Source organism: Pleurodeles waltl, chromosome 9 (genome assembly GCF_031143425.1).
Source record: "Pleurodeles waltl isolate 20211129_DDA chromosome 9, aPleWal1.hap1.20221129, whole genome shotgun sequence".
NCBI lineage: Eukaryota > Metazoa > Chordata > Amphibia > Caudata > Salamandridae > Pleurodeles > Pleurodeles waltl.
In genome coordinates this window covers 306,808,121-306,834,372 of record NC_090448.1, presented here as the reverse complement: position 1 = coordinate 306,834,372, position 26,252 = coordinate 306,808,121, and the positions used below count along the sequence as shown (strand labels likewise).

At 45.1% G+C, this 26,252-nt stretch overlaps 1 protein-coding gene across 1 annotated transcript in view; it reads right to left on the bottom strand.

The window, feature by feature from the left end:
• FANCD2 (FA complementation group D2) overlaps nt 1–26,252 on the bottom strand; it is a 1,182,674-nt gene that overhangs the window by 551,647 nt on the left and 604,775 nt on the right. Inside the window, exon 30 of the mRNA XM_069206781.1 lies at nt 10,354–10,467. Within this exon, the coding sequence (XP_069062882.1) occupies nt 10,354–10,467 (114 nt within the window). The remainder of the gene's footprint in view (nt 1–10,353; nt 10,468–26,252) is intronic.

The window sequence follows — 26,252 nt, the reverse complement described above, 5'->3', positions numbered from 1 at the left end:
GCAGCCAAAACGTGGAACACTCTTCCCACCCACCTGCGCCAGACCAAAGACCTCCTTACCTTCAGGAAACTTCTCAAGACCTGGATGTTCAAGCAGTAGCAGCACCTTCCTCCCACCTTCTCCCGTCCCCCCCTTAGCGCCTTGAGACCCTCACAGGTGAGTAGTGCACTTTACAAATTCCTGATTGATTGATTGATTACATTAACCACCTTCAGGGTTTTAACCTTAGACTTCACGTTTGTACATCATCATCTTCATGAGCAACAAACTGAATATCCTGCAACTGGAGAGACAACTCAGAGAAAGGCTTTGCAATATTTGAGGTTATCAAACACACAAAACGTGATGGGAACATGCTTGCAATGAGTCTAACCACTGGCAATCACTTAGGGTAGCATTCCAACCCACTGCTCTTTTGCCCACCATGCCACCTCAGCTTGAATCCAAGAACGGAACCCAAGCAACCCAAGACTGGAACCATTGGAGCCAAGCTTCACCCTTCTGAAGAGCCCCGATTAGGGTGAAACCAGTCTTGGGTTGCTAGTGTTCCGGTTCAGAAAGGACCTATCTTGACAGTTTGGGCTGGACTGTTTCTATTGGAGCAGAGCCAGGACTGATTTGCATATGGCTGGGCCTAACCTGATATGGCATGCTGGGCAAAAAAACAATGGATTGAAATGTTACCCTGAGTGATTGCCAGTGGTTAGACTTAATGCAAGCATCCATTCATCTCATTTTCTGTGCTTAATATTTGGGTATGGACAGAACCGCCCACATGCTTTGCAGCACCAATTGATTTAGCTTGAAACAATGACGTGTGACATCTTTAGAACTTGTGGCATGAGAGGCAGTGGCGGGGAGGCATAGAGATGACCGAGCTCCACTCAGAAAACTGCTTTGGAAGCTCCAACGTGCTTAAGTGAAGATATTGCACATTCTCCATATAGGAAAGGACCTCTTTTTGTATCATCCGTCCCACCCCCATGTTTCTGGACAGCTGCTGCTGGTTTTTCAATTGTATAGTGCACTGGGTCCTGCTGTCCAGCCAAAGTATGTGTACAACTGGCTAATACCTGACTGTCTCATTTAACTTGCCGATAGCTCCCTAGTATAAGGTACCAAAGGTACCCAGGGCTAGTAAGTTAAACGTCACTAGTGGACTGCAGCACTTAATTGTGCCACCATTGAACAGACAAGAAGAAAACATGACTGCAGGCCTGTCACTGCAGCCTAGTCTGGCAGCTTTAAACCTGCAAATTTGACATGGCAAAATGAACTCTTTTCCAGGTCAATCCTTTCTTGTTAATATTAATAAGCCACCCCTAAGAAAGGCCTTGGTAACACCCCAGGAAGAGTGCTTTGTATTAGAAAGAAGGGCATATTAACTATGGGTTCAACGTGTCCTGACAGTGAAAATACAAACCTGCAGTTTCCATTGTAGCTAAGCTGGTGGTTCCACTGCCTAACAAGGCGTTTAACTTGCCATTGCACTTAGTGCTAACTTGCATTTGTGACTGTTAGACTTGTCAGTCTTAGGGTGGTCTTCCCCCAAAACGTTTTGCCTGCTTGCCTCCTTTCTTCTGGATTTTTTATTCTGTTGGCCTTAGGACTCTGTGCCATTTACCAATGCTGTCCAGTGCTAAAGTGCTTCTGCTCACTCTCCCTAACATGGTTTGATTGGCATATACCAGATTGGCATATTGAACTTACTTGTACGTCCCTTGTAGAGAGATATACCATATATTCAGGGCCTGTATATTAAATGATGCTAGTGGGCCCGCAGCACTTATTGTGCCACCCTCTTAAAGAGCACTTCAAAACAAGTCCCAGGCCTGTCACTGCTGCCTGAATGCAGTGTCCCACTGCCACGTCGACTTGCCATTTTAAACACCTTGCCAATTCTTAAACTCCCCTTTTATTACATATGTCACCCCTAAGGTAGCCCGTAGGGCAGGGTGCTGTGTAATTAAAAAGTAAGTCATGTGCTTTTCACTACTGTGAGGCCTACCCCTCCTGTAGGATAACATTGGAGATTCCTTATTACATTTGTAAGCAGCAAGAGGAGGTCGATATATCATGTTTGGTACCTATGGAATTGTAACGATAAACCCTCTTTAATAGTAAATTCGGTTTTATCACTACAATTTTGAAAATGCCACTTTTAGAAAGTTTACATTTTCCTGCCCTCAGCTCTTTGACCCTGCAGTCTGCCTTCGGCCACATGACTGGGGGTAGCTGACAGACTGTGAATTCCACCTAGACAGTCACACTATAGTCGGATTAGCTGAGCCTCAATGGGCCATCAACTGGCAGGATGGTGGGACTGAGCTGAACACAGCCCTACTTGCATCTTAATAGGCCTGTGTGCTGACTCCTCACAATTTGCCTTAGATAACTTTGTATTGTCACTGCAGCCAGCTTGGAGGCAGGAATTTCCAAAAACTCCAAAGAACCGTTCTGGAAACTTCTCCCACCTTCTAGGAGAATGGCATCAGGGTACAAAAAGAGGGCTCTCAGACCACTCTTCTGTTCACTACTGGACCGGTGGAAGGACACTCAAAGGACTGTCTGCTGCTGTGACCTGCTGTGCACTCTGCCAGAATGCTGCTGCACCCGGAAAGAGTGTTTTGCTGTCTGACACCTGCCTTGAACCCTCATAGGCCAGCCCTGCTGTTGAGCTTTGCACCTAACCCTGCACCCAGCACTGCCAGAAGATACTCCAAGGGTTAGGTTGCTGGCCTCCTGTTCAAAGCCACAGGGACATATAATAGGCTACTACCATCTTGAACCCGCACATGAACCCAGCCTGAGTGAGTCTTGAACCACTAAGAGATCCCCATTTACTCCAAGACGCTTGGTTGTGGTGCTAAAGATGCCCAAATGGTAATTTTTAAAAAACCGAAGGCTTAGACAAAATTTGGCGAAAAAGAGCTCTGGGAACCAAGAGGAGACCTACAGACATCTGCTTCGTACAGCTATACATGTTCAGCTTCCATTTCGGCGACTAAGTCCAAAGGAAAAAATCCTCACCGCTGCTCTGCTCCATGGCTATACAACAATGACATTCCCCCCCTCTGACTCTCCGGCAGCCTTGCCCCGCTGAACTTCTACCTTTTCAGACATTTGCTCTTCAAAATATTTCTAAGTCCAAAGGTAAGCACTGACCAGGCCCAATCCTCTTCTTGTATCCGTTGCGGTTGGCCTCAACTTTTGTCTTTGCCTCAGTCTAGTGAGACCAGATGTCCGAGGTTGGCGCTTTTCGCTTTAAGTGCTATTTTGATCCTTAAACTTTAAAAATTCAGAACTCCGGTTCTACTGATTGAATTCTTGACATTTTGGTGTCAAATAATTTATTAAAATGTACTGTATTTCTCTAAATTGCTTGGGGATTTTTCTTATGTTATGTTGTCACTTAATAACTGTTTGTATGGTGCACAGATGCTTTACACGTTGCCTCTAAGTTAAGCCTGGCTGCTTTTTGTGCCAAGCTACCCAGGGTTAAGCACAGGTCATTTTAATGACTTTTTGTGGTTCATCCTGCAAGGGACTGTGGCTGTTGCAAACACCACAGTCAACCAACAACCCAATCACTCACAGCGACCAACACATGTATTACTTCAAGGTATCAAATTAATTGTTGCAGTAAACCCGGATCATTGCTGCGATCACATTTAAGGTAACTTTTAAAAGAAAGGTGACTTTAGAAAAGTCACCACTTTGTTCCCCAAACCACGGGTAGCATTTCTCGTCTCTCTTCAGCAGTTGTTACCCATGACAACATGCTGCCCTCCTCCTAGGAAGTATGAAGAGCTCCCAGGAGCAGGGAACAAAGAATTGCTGAAGGGAAGAGGTGTGACCTCCTGTAGCAGGATGACTAGCAAGTGGTGGCCACAGATGGCCCAGCTTCAAAGAGGCTAACGCCTCAGTGGATCAAGTGGCGATCACACCTTCGCTTGGCTGCTTCTTTGCATAGACAGACAGGCTGGCATCTCATCTACTATGAGGGAACATCCATTGCAGAACCTCTTTTCCAGGAGGAATGGCACAGGGTGCTGGGTACACCCCAGGGGTTTGTCCAGAGCTCCTCACAGGAAAGAAGACTTGAACCATCTTAGATTCCAGTAAAGAGATATAATCTGGGATTGTTTGGTGGTCCAACCCCCAGGAAGTAATGTAAAGTGGGAAGGGTAGCTTCGTGGAAACTACTGTTCCATTGGCTAGTGAGTCCACCCTTCCCACAAGCGTGAACATAGCATAAAAGTGGCACCCCAGACATGCAGTCCTCAGATCATTACTGGACTGGAAACAAGACCAAAGGACTGCCCTGCTGCTCCCTGGACTCAACAAAGAGCGGCCGCACTAAAGACTGGACTGCACCAGCTACATCCAAGGGACCTGCAAAGATGACTGTGCTGGTTTAATTACTTCAAGAAAAAGAGCTCCACTTCTGCCAGGACAGAAGTGGTGACTCCAGCTGGCTAGCCTCCGGTTAAGCTTCAGGATCACCAAAAGCAAAGGAACCCTGCACGCCTCGACAGCCCAGCTGCCAAGGAATGCCTGCCTGCCGCAAGACGCTCAGTTGATTGTTGGGTGACTAAGCACCAACCTTACCAAGGTGCCCTCCAAGCCCGTGGGACCCAAGGTCTAAGTGGAATCAGGTCCCATAAAGAAAAGGGTTTACTTACCTACAAGGAACCTCTGAGCTTGCAGTAACAGGGAGACCAGTTGACCATTGGCGAATGGACCAGCACAAGACTCCCCTGCTGCAACACAAAGTTTGAGTCCTAAGGCCAGAAACAACCTCACATCTCTTCAGCATCATCACCATTAAAGCATCCTCAGCATCTCCAGCATACTAAGGATCTTGGATCCCCAGCATCAGAACTACTTCTTGACTAGACTTCGGTAAAGGAGAAAAGAGCACTGAGGAGTCAAAGACTCCTGGATCGGACAGCTTAAATGACTCCATGGACCGAGTGGCCTCTCTGCGATTGGCCCCCCAACACTTTGTGGCCCAACCAAGTAAAGAGAAGTAGCTGTAATAGCCAGTTGGCTACTAAATGTTAAACCACTTACAACAATTTGCTGCATTTCATAATACAGAACTACAGTGATTTACTTAACTTTGAAAATTCATGTTTCTGGTTGCCTTCGTAGATGTTTTTCATTTTGGTGTTTATTTTAAGAGAAAAAACACATTCTATTTTTATAAATTGGTGTCAGATTTTTATTGTGCTGTGGTTCTTATTAAATGTGGTGATACTTCTGAATGCTTCATACATGTTTCTTGGATTAAGACTGATTTCTCTGTGCCATAGCTACCCACGACTGAGCTAAGGGGGTTACTAAAAAAACATAATTGGACCTGATAAAGACTGCAACATTATTACTTTGTGCGGTCTCACAACCACACCACATCATAATCCCCTTTCCATCAGTAATAGCGTAAAGATAAAGGCAGTGTTTTCCCCATTGCTGGAAGATGCCCTGTTTCACTTAATGGTGCAAAAGCCATTCGTGAGCCGCTAAGTATTGGCAGCTGAGTTCCCCTGCCCTGCATTTAAAGATACCACCAGGTAGGTTACCATAAGAGAAATTCCTTGGCAGTCAGCCAGTTCCTGAGGTACTTAACTTCCTCACACTGGCCCCAAAACCCCAACCCCACCCTGCTTGGTGCACTACCACTTGCTGTCCCGTTGCTAGAACTGCTGATCTTTTGCAATCTCCTCTGGATACAATCCAGCAGGTTCCGCTGATGTTGTGCCCACTGGGATTGAGGTCTGCATGTGCTACCAGATATGTTTGTCCAGCAGGATAAAGGAGGCAAGCAATACCAGGAGCCTCAGAGCCATCCAGACTGAGGTCCTGGATCGAGGCTGATATACCGTTTCCAGCAGAGTGACTCTTAACAACATTGAAGAAGTTAGTTGTGACTTCAGGGCACTTATAGTGAATCTCAATTATGTTAGGAGGTTCGTCGTCGTCTGGAAGTGGTTAACGACTGCCCCGGGCGAGCCAATCAGTCTTTGAGCTAGGGGAAGACTGGTACCCTGACCTCAAAAATTGTGCTACGACCACCACCATCACTTTCATGAATACCTAAGAGGCACTGGTGAGGCCAAAAAGAAGTACTGCAAACATACTGCTTGGCCACCATGAACCTCAGGTAGCACACCTGTGGGCCTGCAGTAAGGAGATAAGAAAATAAGCTTCCTGCAAGTCTAATGCCACTTTCTAGTTGTGAGGTTCAAGAGCCGACAGGACTTGGATTGGCATCTAGAATCTGTCCTTTAGCAAGAAGGCACTGATAGGGAGAAGATCCAAAATAGGACTAAAGCCTCTGTCCTTCAGCACATGAAGTTGTGGGAGAAACACCCAGTGCCTACCTATAAGGCAGGAACCCTCTATATGACACCTTTGTCTATAAGGGCCTGCACTTTCTGCTGCAGAACGGAGAGGTGGCCCTCCTTCAGCTGCAATGTTGGTGGTGGAAGGTGCCGAGGTGGGAAAAGAAATGGTAGGGAGTAGCAATGATACAAAAATTGTAGGACTTGTTTGAAGGACTGGCTTGCCATCCCTGGAAGAAATAGCAGATCCTGCCTCTGACAGGGTGGCTGTGTGCCAGCAAGGACGCACTAAAGTGGTTCTGTGGCTGAAGATGCTGTAAGGTTGGGGAAGGAGCTGCACATTGTCCCTGATGTCCTAGGAGGAGGTCAGTTGGGGTTGTGGAGAGGCCTCCAGTTGGCAGATTGGAAACCCTGACCGCAGCCATGGAGAGGGGAAATGGTTTGTGAAAATGTCTTGAAGGCAGAAATTCCCAAGGAACATGCTCTGTTCTCCTTAAACTGTTCCAGGCCCATGTCTACTTTTTCTCCAGAAAGGTGAGAGCCATCAAGTGGCATGCCCATTAAGGATGACTGGATACCCACGGAGGAGCCTGTAGACCTCATCCAGTCATGGCACTGAAGTACCCATTGCTCGATCTAAGCAGACTGTTGTGTGCCAAGCAGAGCATGTGACAAATTTTGCACCATCGTGACAGTCCTGAATAGCCTGTGTTAAGGATGCCCAAAACTCAACAGAAACAGCCATTTGGCAAAATGTGTGCACTGTAGCATAAAGGGCTTGAAAGTAGCAGCCTAGAGGGCAGATGGCATTCAGAAGGCATGGCTTGTACCAGAAAAACATCTGTTTTCTAAATGTTGCTATTCTTTTAGGCTCATGATCAGAATGAGTGGAAGGAAAAGACTTGGGATTTGCTTTGCTGTAGATGCCTGTACCACCAAGCTCTCTGGCATGGGATGTTTTGTAGGAAAGGATGGGTCTTCTGGTGGGGATGATGGCAACGAGAGACCTGCGTATCAAAGGGAGGACCTAAACATATTTTTGACTTTGTGCCCAAAAGGGTATATATGAGGGCCCTCATTAAATGGTAACAGGGACTCAGCAGGCCCTAATCTGGTTGAAGCACCTCAGTTAACACACTCACTTTCATAGTGGATAGCTGTAAGTCTAGAACTTCTGCGACATTCCGCATGACAACTGCAAAGGAGGTGCTTTCCTCTGTGACAGGACCAGTGGGAGGCACAAAGCAAGTATCTGAAGAAGTTTCCAGAACACTGGCATCTTGAAATTCCTCATACCAGTATTCCTCATTATGTTGGGGAACACAGTAGCCCCTTTCCTTGTAACTGTCACTGTCCTAGCCAGCGCTGAAAAGATTATGTAAAATGTTGGCCCTACCAGTTGGTAGGGGCATAGTTTTGGAATCTGAAGGATTCCTTATTGAGTGTTTCCTTCGCATACTGGCAAAAACTGATAAATTGTGGTGAGAAAGACCAAAGACAAGCTTGATCTGCATCTGAGAGCATGGAAATAAATGAAATGACATCAGCATACATGAGTAGAACTTATATACAGCTTTTTTGCCTCTTCTGGAATGGAACAATGTTGTCACACACCCACACTACACCACCTACTGATGCACAGGAGTACTGCACAAAATGTTTCTGGATCCAGTCTGACGCCTGAAAAGTATATTCACAACATGAGAAATCTGCAGTTAGAAGAATCCATCAGAAAGGTAGACACCATTTAATGATCTGAATGCAAAGCTAGCAAAGGAGAATACCTCTGTGCTCATTGAATCGATTGTCTTAGACGGCCTGTACCAAGGCAGAGTAAGAAATGCATTGTGATAGATGTTACTTGTAGAGGCTTGAAATATAAGACTCTCTGGAGACAGATGGTGTGTCAAACAGGTCTGATCATCTGCTGCAAGTTTGTTAGGCCTAGAAATTTGGTGGCTCACTGGCAGGACTGAAGGAGGTCCGTCATGAAGTAATCAGTCAAGGTGTCATTAAATGGGAGAAAGGGCTCTTATTCAAAGGTCCAAGCTGCAAAATCTTGTCCATTCCCCCTTAAGTTCCAGTCTCAACTGTAGCTCCAACACCCTGCAACTCTGCACATTACACCACATAGTGAGGCATTTTCTTCAATTGGAGGGCAGTGCAAGGCTCATTTCAGGTGACCCATATAATGTATCTAAACCACTGACTTTTTGCAGATCAAGGTATAAGCCACCATCAATATAGTGAAGTGGAAGCAAGTGGTCCTCCTCCTAATTGTTGGCTTCATTATGGGGAACATGTCCAAGACCTTGAAGATCATTGGAGTCTGAGTCAAAGAGCATCTCTACCTTCCTGTAATATTTCCTTCAAGGTAAAATGGGAGGAGAGTATTCTCAATAAATATGGGATACGTCAGAACCCATGTTGGCTTAATATCCACTAATGTAGTCTGAGCAGAACGCCAAACTGAAGGCCCTGGAGCTGGGATAGGGGCCAAAACTGGAGAAAAAAAATGTCAGAGTCTGCAGCAAAAGAATAAGCCATTGCCCCAGCTTGGAAGAAAATCATCTGAGGCTGAAAACCATGAGGGAAGGACATGCTGGTGGAAGCCAACATGTAGAGAGGCAGGACTGAGTTGATATGGAGACCAATGGCGCCAATTGTTAGTGAACCTGTGCTGTTGCAAGGGACTTTTCAAACCCCGTACGACTCAGGAGATTCACATGGTGAGGAATCTGCAGTTATAAGTATTCACCAGAATTATTTGATATTAAGGTCTCGGAATGACAGCCAGCAGTTGACAAATAAGCCAGAAGAGATGCAGGACTATTCAATCCAAACAAACATCTTCATGGGACTTGGGGTGACTAGATCAGTGGAGCCATCAATCTAGGTCGTAGTCTAGTCGTGATCCAGAAAGAAAGTAGAATACATGATCTCTGTCAACGTAGACAGAGGTCTTGCTCAAGAAAACATAACAGTACATTGACTGGACTTCATCAGAAAGATGAGCTCATTCCAGAAGGAGAGCAACTTCAACTTCTCCAAGAAAGTGAATTAATGACACCTAACGACTAAATAATAAAACATTTACTTATAATACTCCTACATAAACATAGCTCAGGGCACAAGGTGTCTGTATTTTATAGTAAAAAACAGAGTAATTAAAGCATCAAAGGGTAGAATGCAAACAGGCAAATATGTACTGAGTACTGCATATCCAACCTGAGAGCCAAACCAAAACTCATTTCCACGGGGATGAGCATTCTGAATTGCTATGGGATATCTTCTGCAACTTTCCTGTAGACATATATGTCCCTGACAAGCAACTAAAGCCCCCCTAGCTCTAAGAGGGTAGACCTATGTTTTAAAATGCATAAGGCAGTTCAAGTGAGCCAGACAAGAATTAGAACTTCCTGTATAAATGATCAACATTCGTGGGGAGGATTTGATGTTATTACTGCTATCTACTAAGGGTTTTAGAGCTGCTGGGGTCTGAACTGTGTATTGTTTTTTCCTTCTGACAGAATGGCATCTAAGGAAAAAATAGGAACGATGTACAGAAATGGTGCAGAAACCAGTAACTACAGTTGAGACAGGGGATGGGTGCAGGCTATGCATCATTTCATCTTTTGGACAACTGAAAATGTGTTGATGGTGATTCTTATAACTAGTTAACAGGAATAGACTGACTGAAGCAATGGGATCGTATTTCGGTAAACAATAACAATACACAGCAGTAATGCATTTCGTTCATGGTATAAACGTCAAGCTTATCATCATCCTATTCCCAAATACAATTCACACATGATGAGGGGTTTGGGTGGGAATAGAGTTGCACCATACTCGAGACATATAACAAAAAAGGGTAGAGGTTTAGCAGTAAAACTGACATGAATTGCGCCTGTGTCACACAGCTCAGTAGTACATGCATAGCGTTAACATCTTTATAAAGATGAAAGGTCATCCAAAACAAGAAGCACTCATCAATGACAATTCATACCTTTAAGAAAGTGACTCGTTTAGCAGATGACACCAGTATGTGCTCCAGCTTTCGGGACAGATCATCAAGAAGAAATACCAACTCTGCGGGGCCCAGCTGCACAACCTCAGAGACCTTGAACAAGGAACAGAAGACAGGAAAATGCTCAAGATTGTTAAGCAACCATTTACGGACCAATTGACAGTTATATCAGTTCTTTCTGTGGCAGTGTGAGGAGAAGCACAATGGTAATCTGACAGAATATTACATACAATTTGAGATTATTGCTAACTACCGTATTTCCCTGGAGAACAACACCATCTTTTTATTTAGAATATTTTTACGGTGCACTTAGATTAAAATGTTATCAGTGCACTTCATATGAAAGCAAATAATATGAAGGTCTCTTATACAGAGACTAGGATTTAATACAGGAGTTTTCAACCTTATCTGTAATAAAGCTACTTATGATCAATGCAATTCATCGAGAGGCACTACTAATATTAGTGTTGTAATAGTGACAGCATAGGATAGGATTGCGTTAGTGGCCTCTGCATGCAAAATTGTCACTAGGAACCACTTCAGTGCATCAGTCATGGCTGCCATTAGTAATGTGAGCAAACATTGGCAATGACAATATGTCCGGCTTTAAAGGAATGTTGTATGGTAATGTGAAGCTTTAAAATAGGTAACATGTGAATGGATATGTACTTGTGTGGAAGCAAAGAATGGTAGAATAATATTGGTATAGGTTAAAAGGTTAGTTAACAGTTGCGCTATCAAGTCAGACCTAAAAATCCATGTAGGTTAATGACTGCCCTCCTCCCATTTCTGTTTCTGCCCGAGAAAAATATCAAACATTATCTGGTTGTCTAAGACACTTTAATAGCATTACAGTGTTGTGTGTGTGTGTGACCCTAAATGTTCAAGCACAGACAGCTTGATAAATAAACAAAATTATCACAGCTGGGTAGACAGCAGGCTCTTTTTTTTGTGGAAGCACACGTCTGCCCAATCAAAACGTGCACTTCTGGCTCCCAGTGTGGACAGAGCAAAAGCCCCTCCCCTGGTGATTCTCAGTGACAGCCGCACTGTCAAGCCAGACCATAAGTGAATATGGGATGCTGCTATATGGGTAACATAACAATCATAGCTGGAATGTCTGTCACCAAGGTAATGGCATTTATAAAAAGGCTCCCCAATGCCACGTGATTTATCAGTCAAATATGAGGTTTAAAACTATTTTGGAATTTCAGCCATTTTTCTCAAAATACCAGCTTATGAACTGTGAAAATAAACACATTTTCGTCTCTAATGTGCACTCTCGATTTTAGTATACAATTGATTATTCAACTTAGCAAACACTTCTAATTCAATAGGGCAGCACACATGAGAGCTGCTAACACGTAGCTGGAGAGCTACCTGTAGCTCACAAACTACTCATTTGAGAAGCCCGATTTAGCATATCAGGAACAATGACTAACAACCTAGGGATAAACAGGAATGTGCTAGAGCCAGAGTTTACTACACAGTAGTCACCTGCTACTGTGGATTAATTTAGGCACTGTCAAAAGAGATGTTTTCATAAAGACTCCGGTGAAGGACAGTTTCAATGTGGAGGCAGTTCTAAATTTGTAAATCTAGCATAGTAAAGTGTCCTGGCTTCTTTGATCTGTTGAGCCACCTGGGTAAAACTTCAGATCCATCAGCCAAGGAGGACTGCTGCTGTATATAGCATTAGAGCCCAGGCTGCACTGTCTGAATTGGATCCTTTCTGAGACAGAGAGCCAATGGAGAAAAATCCTGGTCAATGAATGTATTACTGCTTTAAGTGGTACAATGAATGTTGAATGGTGATTTATATTTGGCATTTCCAAGTCGAATCCAGCTATGAGCAAGGTAAGGCCAGCTGTTTTCGGGAGTTCAAAGGAAATGAGGTGGCAGATTTTTTTCAGGCAGTGTAAATTAAAATTTGAAGCTTAATACAGTTTTTTCATGCAGGGAATTAGTGTGAGGGTTGAATCAAGCATGAATGTAATGGATTTTAAGGAGCGTTAAAGAGATGGAGCAAAACTGTATTTAGGATAGACTGCTCTAATTTGTAGCTGAGCGAGTAGAGCAGGAGGAATTCATTTTTGGGGGGGGGGGGTTAGTAGCACCAAGTCATCTGTCATCCATTCCTGCAACTGAAGGTTCTAAATAAAGATTACACAACTCAAAGACTGAGACTGAGCTTTATGAGACTTTGCAGGTGTGAAGTTCCTAACCTTCACTACTAGGAATGTATTGGAGAGGAATTATGCAAATCCTCTTAGTACTCGCGCTTAAAAGCCCATGCAATGCTCTGAAATTTGAAGAAGTGTACCCTTGTTAATCATGTTGAAGGAAAATGATACGTCCAACAATATAACCAAACAGGAGTCACCGATGTTCAGTATGCCCCTCTCCCTTGTTAACGTGGGAACGGGCCTTTAATAGCCGGTAGTGCCAGGTACGGCGGGTTCTAAGGCTATAGTATGCAATGGATATCACCCAGTATTGCCAAGGTAGCTGTTTCAATGCTGCAGCCTGCCCTGGAGCCAGACTAAATGCAGATATTCTTTGGAAATACAATCTGTAACTGGTTGGTGACTGGTTTTTCTATGGCCATGTTTTTGAGCAAGGGGTCACTTGACTAACCCTAGAGAACATAGGAAGAGAACTTTGACCTAAGAAGACTTTAACCAGGCTGCACCATGCAAGTTCAAGAACAAAATATTGTCATTTATACTATTTGGATGGATGATAACGGTAAAATGTAATGTAGGTGTGAGCTGTCTTTGCTAACTACTCGTTGTAATGAGTGTAAAAGTGTTCCATGTGTTTCTTTACTTTGGAGGTGGTTCTTCATTATAGAAATATGTGTCAAAATAATTTCATACGAGTCACATGCTTTCCATGAAGCTGTTGAGGAATTCCTAATATTTTATGGTGTGAGCTTGGTTTCCTTCCGGAGAGGAATATAGAAATGAGTAACATTAACTATTATTACTTAATCCTTGATTTATTTATATGTGGTGGCTACTAAAATCTTTTCATATTTTTTGACAGTGTTCTCCATTCTGGGAGTAGGAGTGGTGGTCCGGATTTCCCAGGTTTTTGCATTTTTTGATGAGATTACTTCTTGCTAGTGAAAATGACTGCGGGAACAAGAGTTGGTTTGGTCTCTGCTTGAGCTTTTTAAGATGCAATGTTCTTTTGTACCAACGGTGGCAAAAGCGTTAACTAGCTTAGACAGTATTGATGAGCGGAAATGTTTGCAAAAATAAAAAAACATGTCTCATGCTCAGCTTGTGACGTGTCTTTGCCATTCCATAGACACAACTATCTGCCAGGGTGCTTTGTTTACGGCACGCGGCCGAGGCATGTGAAACGTGGGAGGTTGTACTGGCCCTGAAAGTGCTTGGGGGTAGTTTGAAGGTCCTGGGAGAATGATCCATGGGTACCAGTAAGAGCAAGTCATAAACACTGATAACAAAATCAGAGCTTGTGTGAAGGGAACATAATGATGTTTAAAGCAACTTTTAGTATATAAAAGGAGGGATGCACTTGTCTCGGGGAAGCTCACAGACAGAGTTGTGCAGATCTGCTGTCGCCCACCACCACGGCCCCTCCTGAGGGAGGAGAGGGGAGGAAAAAAGGGGGCAAAGGGAGAAAAAAGATTGAGAGAGAGAATTCGGAGCAGGCTTCCCGGTGTTTGCTATAAAGTTAGGTATTCGGGGTTGATGGACCAGCTTCATTTGTTTTCCTCGTGCTTTGATTTACTGCATTGTGAATGATTCAATTGTTTTTCTTGCACTATTGCTGAGCTAACATTGTACTATCAATATACATGTAACATTTCTGCTACTGTATAACCATCATTGCCACAACATATTCTTGTGCTGGTGTTTTATTAAAGAAAATTGCATTTGCTGTGTGTTGCTTCTTACTGAGTGTCATTATTGTTTTGTATCTGACATCTCTTGGGTTGGTTTCCATACAATTGGTGCCAGGAGTGGGGTGCAAATCAATAATGCCTTTGTGGGAGATGCAAAAGAGACAAAGCGACTGGAGAAGAGAAGCAGGGGGCAGCGACCTGATCCATTTTTGGGTTGTTGTCAACAGACCCGTTTCCTGGTGCTGCAGCAGTCCTGACCCGTCAGGTCGAGCCAGTTCTATAGAAAATGTTAGATGAAAAGGTGACTCCTCTTTTAGTGGAAAATTAAGTGAGATGTGTAAAGCTAAGAGAGGGGAAGCTGGAGCTGAAAGCAGCAGGTTAAGTTGGATGGTTTTTCCTGTCCGCGCTCCCCACGGTGTACATTAACCCAGGACACTGAGATAAGAAAGAAGCAGGATGAAATAGCAGCCTTGCAGGAGAGATAGTTTACTATGAGAGAGACTGAGGAAAGTGCAGTGGCTAGAGGCGATCAGATGGAGGCAAGATGCACCAAATTAGCAATGCGAGTAGCTCAGCAGAAGAGCAAACGCAAGCCCAGGGCACCCTCAGTGGTTCATGTGAGGGCACTGGTGCATAAGTAGAAGTGGAATCCCAGTACCTGGAAAGGATCAGTCTCTGACAGTGTTGAGTGCGACTTGGACAATGACGTGGAAGTACATATAGCAGAATTAGAAGGGGGATGCAGGTGAAAGGGGGTGGCTCAGGACGCTCGCCCTTCGTTCAGAACAAGTCAGAAGAAATGGGTGGAGAACAAGTGCAGAATACCCATCTGGTGAGAGATTATACACAAAGAAAGCACACATGTTCAGGCCAAAGCTTGGGAAGCCTCTGTTCAAATGTCGAGTGCTGTTATGGAATACTGGGGGAATTGGAAAATGTTCATCACCTCATGAACTTTTCCCTCTGGCTGTCATGTTGGGCAGAGGCTGAGACTGCAAGCGGGCAGCAGGCATTCTCCTTGATGGGCTGGTTAATAGAGGGGTTAGAGCAGTTGTACCCAACTGCCATAGATGTTGAGGAAGACCGAGGACCATGGCATACCATCTCAGAGGCGAATGAGCAAACAAGAGAGATGGCGATTCAGACAGCCATATATTCTAAACAGTTTACAGGGCCGGATGTAGAGCCACTGACTGTGGCGATAAGAGCACGCCTAATTAAGAAATCTCTGCCACACACGAAGGGAACCTTGTTGGCCCATCTAAGACCCGCTCAGGGACAACCTGTGGGCGAAGTGGTATTGTTGATGGCAAAGCTGGAGGGAATGGACCGGCAGAAAGCAGCCAGAGTTGGGAGCCAAGATAAGGGGGAGCCCACTTTAAGATTGATCCGGACCCAGCGACAAATATGGATAGATTTATTTAATGTTGGGCTGAAGAAGGAAGAAATGGACATGAAGCCAACTAGCTATTTACTTACCAATTGAAAGGAATTACAGCATAGACAGAAGGAGAAGAATATTCCCCATAAAGATGAGCCCTCTGCACATCTAGCACAGGAGGTGGAAGTGTCATATTTTGACTCTTGCTCTAGGCAAGACTGCTAGTTTTAGGATGACAGTACTTATGTTTGTAGGCGACTATGCCAGTCCAACAACAAGTCACAACTCTCATCCCAACCCTCCCGGCTCACAAGCAATACCTCACCAAAAACCCAAACAGTAAAAGGTGATTTGTGGCAGCCTTTAAGCATGGACTCAAGAATGCAACATCTCTGGGTGGTCGTGGTTAAACGGAGATTACCCCTTTCTCATAAGAACAACATATCTCAATCAGACACAGGCAATGAAAGGGATGCTGTAAAGTTTTAAATATGTTTTATTAACAAGACTGCAATCTATGATAAGCTGAATGGGCTGCAATGATTAAGATAACGAATAATGCAAGGAACAGAATTGTGAACATGAGAGTCATTAATACAAAGACCCCCACCATCTCGCAATAACATGAAATGGCACAAGATATGAAATGTGTCCTAATACCATAGCATGATGAACCTAACCTAAAGAGAGCTATGTTTGTTAAACCTAATCTGCCAGTACCATGTTTATGCGAAGAGTCCCCAACCCTTGTTGGGGGCTCTTTTCATGGACATGGTCTCTAGATCAGACTTCATGGGGACATGAAGACTGGGTCAGTGTCAAGGCGACGTGCAGTTTGATAGCGTCAATGGCATCTGTAGGAATCCCTCTGACTGTCTGTGTAAGGTGTATTTATACAGATCTGCTCGGACACCTGACGTAGGACTGTTCCCAAACAATACTTAACAAGACATGCTTGGGGCAGCAATTACATAAACAGTTCCCTCAAAAGCACAAAGTGGGAAAGTACCTCATGTGAATACCACATCTTATCTATCTCTGGTACTGATAGTGACACCTTAACAGAGTGGCACTGATAGCATGAAAGTAAAACACTATCCTAACTAAAAACAATGCAGCCATCTTGAAAAGATATAATTAAATAATTGCGCTAAAACAGAGCAAGCTAAGTAGGGTAAAAGTCACTGGGTGATGGGGGCACAGGTCCGCAAGCCAGAAGGCTAAGCTAAATCCTGCTTCCCATTAAAACAAGGTAGGATTCACTAGACCCTTCTGATTGCCGGAACAAATAGGACGACGCCATCAAAGGCGAATGAACCCAAGCTAAAATGCTCTGGACTAAAACATGTTAAAATCAATCAAAAATAGCTAAAAAGTGTATTTTTAAAACATGTTAAAAATAGCTAAAAACATACGAAGAGAGACAATGTCGACCATGACAAGCACAGCAGGCCAAAGTAAAAAGGTAACAGATGCAAACTTTGAATTTGGTAAGATAAGCCAATCATCAAATCTACTTAACAGTAGTCATGATCTTGAAGAGCGTCTTCGAAGCAATTGAATGGAAGGGCCCTCCAGAAAGAGGCTACATCATCAGACGTTCGATCGATGACAGGATAGGCAGACGGATCCATGGAACAATAGTGCGTGGCAGTCTCTTGCCTAGGACCTCCTGCAGGAGCGGCACTCTCCACAGCACCAAAAAGAGCCAGATCGTTCACCAAGGGCAGCTCATAAGTGGCTTCGCGAATCAGCCTTAGTCTCAAGGGGCACGACGGTGAATGGACCCTCATCAGGGACATCAGCAGTTCTTAGTCCAAAGGAGGCACTGGCAGAAGAGCAGGGAAAACTGGATCAAGCAATAAAGTGAAGAGAGTACTAATCTCAACCTTGCACCCAGACTTGCCCAGCAATGGCTGGGAAGTCACAGAGCCCTTATGAAGGTCAGGCCAGGCCCCAGGGGTCTGAGCAGTGCAGGAGGTAAGCCCCAGGGACAGGAGGGCCATATGTACCTGTGGCTATTTATCTCCAAAATGGAAAACAACATGTGATGGCACTTCCTGATAGGTGCAGAGGTAACCTTAATAAGCGGCAACCACCAAATATTACCTGTGAAAAGTGTGATTATCAGTGCTTATGGGGTGCTGAGACAGAGGCCAAACCAACTAAGATGAAAATGTCAACAGGCAAAGGACCTCCATTTACAGCTCAGGTCTTGGTGGCTGCGGTACCAGAGTACGTTATTGGTATGGACTTGCTACTGGGCAAAACTACTGAGACAGACTGGGAGACGTTTATCTTTGGTGTGAGGAACATTCACATGAAGAAGCTTGAAAAATCTTAGTTGGGCATGCTAAATGGAGCCCCTTTGGAAGTGCCCCCTCCAACTGAGTTCATCTGCATTAAACAATACTGTATATCAAGAGGGCAAAGACATTTCAGAGACTACTCAGGGGTTGTTGGAGGTTGGTGTCGTCAGACCAGCCATGAGTCATTTTAACTCCCCTATATGGCCCTTAAAGACACCAGATGGTACATACAGAATGCCTGCCGATTACTGACAATTGAACAAGGTAACCCCACTTTTGGCAACTGTTGTTCCTGGCATCACCCTGGTCGAGAATTTTAGAAAAGAGGTGGGTGTTACATCTTAGCTATTACCCACACGCAGATGGAATGACAGAGATACAATGGTTTACTGAAGGAACAGCTGAGTAAATTATCAGCACATGAGAATTGAAAGAGTGGAGTAAAAATCTAAATAAGGCAGTGTTTGAGTTAAAAAGGCCAGTAGGACAACAGACTCCATTTATACAAATGACAGCATGTACTGCCATTTGTTAAATTTTGTTTTGACCAATGACTTTGTGTTTCACCACTGCGCATATTAGTTGCTCAATGTTCACATTGTATGTTTTGTTCAGTTTAGCCGCCTATGGGCTTTGACATTGCATTAGCCATTACTTTCTGTATTCAGTTTAGCCGCCTATGGGCTTTGACATTGCATTAGTCATTACATTCTGTATTCTGCCTATTGGCTTTGACATGCTGTATCCAGTCTAGCCGCCTATTGGCTTTGACATTGCATGCCTATTGACTTTGACATGATGTATTCAGTTTAGCTGCCTATTGACTTTGACATGCTATTAGATATTCTGCCTATTGGCTTTGACATGATATCATATATTACATTTTGTATTCAGCTCCGCTGCCTATTGGCTTTGACATGATATCATATATTACATTTTGTATTCAGCTCCGCTGCCTATTGGCTTTGACATGATATCATATATTACATTTTATATTCAGCTCAGCTGCCTATTGGCTTTGACATGATATGATCAGCTGCCTATTGGCTTTGACATGACACTAGACATTGCATTTGATATCTAGGTTAGCTGCCCATTGCCTTTCACAGTAGACTAGACATGATAAGAGAGGGTACATGGGTGTTGTTTTTCTCCACTTGAGCTTGGGAACAGGAGTAGTCTTGGAGACCTGGCCAGTCTCCAAAAGGCTTGCTCAGTTTCCCGAGTCTGAGAGGAGGGGGCACACCTTTGTAACGAATGTAACAGGCTGCAGAGAGTCAGATTCGAATCTGCCGGACCTCGTGCTGGAGCTTGGCGCCAGCTGCCAGCAATCCCGTGTGGGTAGATGAATCTCTTTCTCGCGGCTGACAGGGGGTCATCAGCTTGCAGACCTTAGAAAGATGAAGCTGTAAATAGTTTCCCACACGGTGAAGTATTTGTTTTGCTTTGCATTCAATATCTTATAAATATAACCTGCTGTGTATATTGCAAACTGATATATTTTGTTTGATTAACGCGGGCTTGAAAGCTACTAATTCGTCATACATAAAAATTGTGGTTGGGGAAGAATTAACAACAATAAAAGTCTTCTTTGACCTCAGAAGTGCATTTCTGGTGTGTTATGTTAGTGCTTAGAAACTAGATAAGAGGAAAGCACTACACAGCACAAAACACTGAGTCTACACCTACTATGATTATCTGGAAACACACCCCAAGCCAGACTTCCATTACAGGCCACCCCTGACAGTATAGGATTAGACCTATTTGCCCTAGAAGAGGGTGAAATTCAGGCAGGACAGAAGAAGATGAAACTCTTGGGAGCAGGAGTGAAAGTGCCAACTGGATCATAATGTAGGATTGTCCACAGTCCAGCCTAGCTACCAAATGAATATCTGTGTTGGGATGAGTTACTGATCCAGATTACAGAAGGGAAATCAAAGTGGTGCTACCGAATTAGGGATTTACTGGTGTATCATATCAAACACATGATCTGTGAGAAAGTGCAAGCCCCACATGTAGAGGAAAGATCTGGACTCCCAGATACTACCCAAAGAGGGGAGGGGTTTGGAAGTACTGGAAGGAAGGTGTTGATCCATCACCTAGGGAAAGATCAGAAGTTGGAGGGATATTAAGTCAGGGAGTAGGAAGTACATATGTTGTGCCTTTGAAAAATTCAAATGTCTGTATTTATACCTGCAGTGAGACTCACTCTGCAGTCATGAATTATGAAATTCCTATTCCCTCTGATAATTGTAAATGAGGGAGCCCTGTGGCTACAACCAAACATGTACAAGAATGTCACCTATGACCTCCGCATAGTTTGTGCACCCCAAGCAACCAACATTACTGACAACGAAGGGGTGGTCTCGCCCTGCAACGTGCCAGTGCCTGGAGACAGATGGATGTCCACCAAGGTGAAGACTTGGAAGGTGACAGGACAATTAATCTGACATGTTGGTGGATTAAATGATTTGCAACACGATGCATAATGGTACAAAGGGAACACGAAGGTCCAAACCTCTGACATTTATGTAATATTTAGCTGGTTAGCAATCTAGGCAATTACTCTTTGGTTAGATGTAAAATAGAATGTAAACAAACTTTGCATACAAGTATCGTTAATCAAGTCATATTGCAGATGAATGTCACCAGGGGAAATGTTAAATGTTATGGTCCACTCTGTGCTGAGTGGACACCACAGTTGTGGCCCTTGCGAAAATTCCTAATTAGGAGAGATTTACGATCTCTAATAGCCAGAGCAACTGGAATCAGTAGCTCTTAACACCTTTGACTTTGAGGATATAGTATAGTTGAAGATATAGTACAGGTGAAGCTATTAAAGTCATATCTCAGTGGGGTCCCACCCAGTCACAATAAGTATGGAAAGTCCTACACGGATTATACCGAGATTGACAATGGCACAGTTTCACATATGAGCACTTTGGAACTGTTTTCAGGAAGAACAAGTTATTTATCTTCAGTAATGCCTTATCTGTAGAAACAATATCTAGATAGAGATACCTTAGTTTTGAATTTCCCCCAAGTATCAGACTGAATCTTGAGATTTTCGTGAGCAGTACCCATGTGTGCTGTTAGATAGTGTCGATCGGCTCCGTGTCCATTGTTGGCATCATCCGCACCAGATATGACCAGCATGCTGACGTCAGTTTCTTTTCGTGACTTTCCACATCAGAAGCACAGAGCCGTAAAGAAACTGACTACTGGGGCATCAATATAAGACTTGAAAGAGGAGCCCGTGCCACTAGAAATCAGTTTGTAGAGTGGGGAGTATGGGTGGGTCAGTAAGGAATCTGCAAAATAGATATTGTCTCTATTGGATAAGGTATTACTGAAGATAAGTTACTGGTTCAACTGATAGAGCCTTCAAGTTGCAGATTCCTTACCTTTGAATACATACTCAAGCAATACCATCCCCAGAGGTGGGTCTGCGAACCAAGTTCATACTAAGCAGTCCTGCAGAACCGAAGGGGCACGTCCCTACAGACCGGACTGTCCAGGCAGCAGTGTTTGGAAAACTTGTGTGGAGATGCTCACATTGCTGCCTGCAAGATATCAAGGACTGGAACTCCACGTGTTAACACAGTCAGTGCGCATGAGAAAATCTGCAGTGGGTAGGCTGCTAAGGCAACTACGCAAATCCACAAAGGATGAGATGTTACTAAGAAGTCTCTGTGAAGAGAGGAAACTATAAACAAGCATTTGTAATGCAATGGGTCTTGCATTTGCTCGACTTAGACCTATTAGCGTTGTAAAGTCCTAACCAGACTTTCATTGCCACATAAAACTAAAAAGAAAGGTAATACAGTTTTATATAAGCGAGCCGATTTAAAGCACCACACCATGAGCAAAATGAAATGAAATGAAACAGAAGTTTGCTTGCAGTCAAACGTATCGGTAAATGTGCAGTGAGATCAAGCTGCGTAGGAAATAAAAATAAAAAGTAGTCCAGAAACCATGCGAAAATATGGAGCCTCTTCTGTGTTCAGTAGTTGGCCAGTGCGCTCAAGGATGACGTATGCATGCCTTTCACAAATAAAATCAAGTTATTTTTAAAAGGCAAGCCCACGAACCAACAAAACTGATGAGTGTGTGGTGGGCGTGGTTAAAAGCCCACAGAGAGGTTACAGCAGGCTAGAGCGACCCTAAAAAGGGAGCTATAGGCCCTCATTATGACAATGGCGGTAAATCTCACTTACCGCCATGCTGACTGCCGCCAACATTCCGCGGCGGCGGCAGATATCCGCTCACCATATTATGACACACACACACACACACCAATCCGTCACTATTCAGCCACTGACACAACTCCACCACACCAAAGGTCAGTGATAAACTGGCGGTAGCAAAACCCACACCATTACGCCAACAGAACAACGCCCATCACATTATGACCCACTAATCATACCGCCATGCTCAAAATACACACACACACACATACAAAACAGCACCACACTGGACAATTCAAACTAACACACCTGACACCCATACACACACCACACCCACACCAATATAAAACACCCACCCACATTACCCACAACCCTTTACGACTACAAAGCATTGCCACGAGACAGACACCACGACCACAGAGAAAACCAGAGACACACACCACCCACATCCAACACATCACCCTACAAACCCTCACCCACAATACTCACACAACACCCATGGCACCACAATGACAGACCCAGATTTTCTGAGGAGGCGCTAAGGGTCATGGTAGAGGAAATCATCCGGGTAGAGCCACAGCTATTTGAAGCACTTGGGAAGCAGATATCCATTGCTAGGAAGATGGAGCTATGGTGGAGGATCGTGGACAGGGTCAACGCCGTGGGACAGAACCCCAGAACAAAGGATGACATCAGGAAGAGGAGAAATGACCTACGGAGGAAGGTACGTTCCATAGCAGCAAGACACCAGCTCGCAGTACAGAGTACTGGCGGTGGACCCCCACCTCCTCCCCCACAACTAACAACATGGGAGGAGCAAGTCTTGGCAATCATGCATCCTGAGGGCCTGGCAGGAGTAGCAGGAGGAATGGACTCTGGTAAGTCACATTGTTTCTACTTTCACCCCCCCTACCTGTGTGCCATCACATACCCCCACCCTCACTTCCATCACTCCACCACTTCCCACACACCCCACCATCGCATCTCACTCATCCCAATCCCAATGCCAAGCCCTGCATGCACCACCAATGCATGGACACCACTCACAGACCTGCATGGACACCTATTACTAAAGCATGCACACTAGAGAGAACTAATCATCACATCATACACCAACGTACACAAGTGAAAGCTGCCAGAGCAATAACAACCACACAGGCCAACCCACCCATGCACAATATGTCACACACAGAAACAATAACACTGCATTTACATCCCCACAGTTATCCCAGCCAATGTCACAGGAGAAGAGGTGCCAGCAACATCCAGTCCCCCCCGCCACAGAAGAGGCCCACAGTGATGACAGCGACTCTGCTCGCCTGGATCTGGATATCCAACCTGGCCTATACAGGGACCTCCGGACAGTCGGTTACCCAGGCACAGTCACACACCACCACAGAGCCCCCCCCCCCTCAGGAAACACCACCACAGCTCCCACCCAGCATACCCAGACCTCTGACCCCAGGACACGTCAATCAGCAGTGTGTCCACCACTACAGGGACCCCAGGGCACACCACAAACCCAAGACAATCAGGGACCTGGCGTCAGTGGCAGTGGGCACACCGTTCAGGGGACAGAGGCACAGGACAACAGGGAAGCTGGGAGGAGTGCTGTGCGCCACGAGGAGGACAGGCCCAGGGAACCGACTGTCCAGGAGGCACTCACAGAGATCCTGGGAGCATACCAACATTCCTAGGACACACTGGGCCAGATCCTGGACAACGTGCAGGAGAACAGGCGGCTGCAGAAGGGACAGTACCAGGGGATCAGGGAGGACTTGAAGGCCATTAACACCACCCTGGTCTCCACTGCAGGGGTGCTGGCAGACATGGCCAACATTATGAGGGAGGCAGTGTCACACCAGCGGGCTCCTGCCACTAGCCAGACTACTGAACAGCCCTTCACCTCCGCTGCTAGTGGACAGGAGGCCCTGCCACAGGACCAACAGGCCACCAGCACCCCTCCCCCTGCAGAAGGAGAACCACCCAGCAAACGTTCCCTGCGATCCAGTTAGAAGCCAGAGACTATTGCCAAGACCCCCGCCAGGATATGAGACTCTCCTGCCTGTCACCCTTGTGTCCCACTCTGTCACCCTGTCCACCTTGAACTGCCATTGCTCCCCTTCCTATGCCCCCTTGGACAATGCCCCTATGCAACAAATAGACTGGAACTATACCCTGGACTTTACTCCATCATCACCCCAGCCCACTGCACTTCTCCCTTTTCTTCATAGCACTGCAATAAACTCACTTTGAAAAAATGTAAGTATGGAGTATGTCAAATGATTGAAGTATTTATTTATTTAACAAGGTTTAAACATTGCAATTCAACTGTACAGTAATGTGTACATAGGAATGACCTGTAGTGGGCTGCAGTGAACACACCAGGAGCGATAGTGGGGCACCAACATCTGAAAAAAGAGCTGCCAAAGGGTACAGTGAGTGGCCATAGAAGTGGGAAATCACAGCCTGCCAGTGACAATGTGAAACAAGAAAATGACAATGAAATGTGAATTTACACTGTCTTACCTATGAGTCATTGGAAGTACTGTATAATCACTGCAGTTCTGTTGTCCTCATCCTCTGCCTCCTCATCTTCACTGTCCACTGGGTCCATTTTGCCAGACGGCCATCTTCAGCCTCCTTCTCCTGCAGAAAAGGTACATGGCGTCTCAAGGCAAGGTTATGCAACATGCAGCATGCCACGATTATCTGGTAGACCTTCTTGGGTGAGTAGCACAGGGATCCACCAGTCAGATGGAGGCACCGAAACCTGGCCTTCAAGAGGCCAAATGTACGTTCAATGATCCTTCCTGTTCAGCCATGTGCCTCACTGTAACATTCCACAGCCCTTGTCCTGGGATTCCTCACAGGGTCAATAGCCATGATAGGATGGGGTAACCTGAGTCACCTGCAAATATCGTTGGACAACTGTTAGCCACACACTATCCCTTATGGCTCACACCATACCCACACACCAACATCCACTGGGTGGGAACCAGGGCTCACCTACAAGCCACACCATGTGCCCCTGTAGTTGGCCCATCACATTTGGGATGCTGCTATTCCTCAAGATAAAGGCATCATGCACCCACCCAGGATGCTTAGCATTAACATGGGAGATGTACTGGTCCACCATAAACACCATCTGCACATTCATTGAGTGAAAACTTTTTCGATTTCTGAAGACCTGTTCATTTTGCCAGGGGGGGAGGGGAACAAATGCAATATGTGTTCCATCAATCGCCCCAATTATGTTGGGGCTATGTCCCACTGCATAGAAGTCAGTCTTCACCGTGGGCAAATCCTCCACCTGGGGCAAACCAATGTAGCTGCACGTGTTTAATCAGGGCAGCCAACACTCTTGGCAGCACAATTGAGAACATTGGCTGGGACATTCCTGCTGCCAAGCCTACTGCTACTTCGAAAGAACCAGTTGCCAAGAAATGGAGCACAGATAGGACTTGCACAAGAGGGGGGATCCCAGTGGGGTGATGGCTAGCCAATATCAGGTCAGGCTCCAATTGGGTACACAGCTCAGTGATTGTGGCCCTGTCAAGTTTGTAGGTGAGGATAATGTGCCTGACCTCTATTGTTGCCAAGTCCACTAGGGGTCTGTACACGGGGGATGTCTTCATTTCTTATTCATCCGCAGCGGTTGCAATCTTTGTGGCAAAAGAGTGAGGAGCCGGACAAACTATACATTGTAGCCACTAAAGTTCAATGCATGATGTGAAATATAAATGTATTAGTGGCATATGTCCTGTATGTACAATTGTGATCTATGACGCAGTTATGATCCATGCACTGCTCCCCCCATGCAATGGCGTCCGCCTGTCCTGTATGGAGGGACAGGTGGAGGTGAGGTAATTCCGCTGACGTTGTGCGCCGTTGCGGGAGGTGGTCAGGATCCGCAGTGCAATGCCTCATTGGATAATATTGAGCCCTATGGGGTACAGTGGCCAATGGTGATGTACGCCGGCGGTGACGGTATGCACCGCCGCAGACATCACCACCATTTTCTATCTGTTCACTCAGTTGATACCCGACCTTCAACAGGAGAGGACCTACACTGCATGTGCTGCTGTGAGATGTGTCCGGAACCTACCATGGCCCGTGTGACT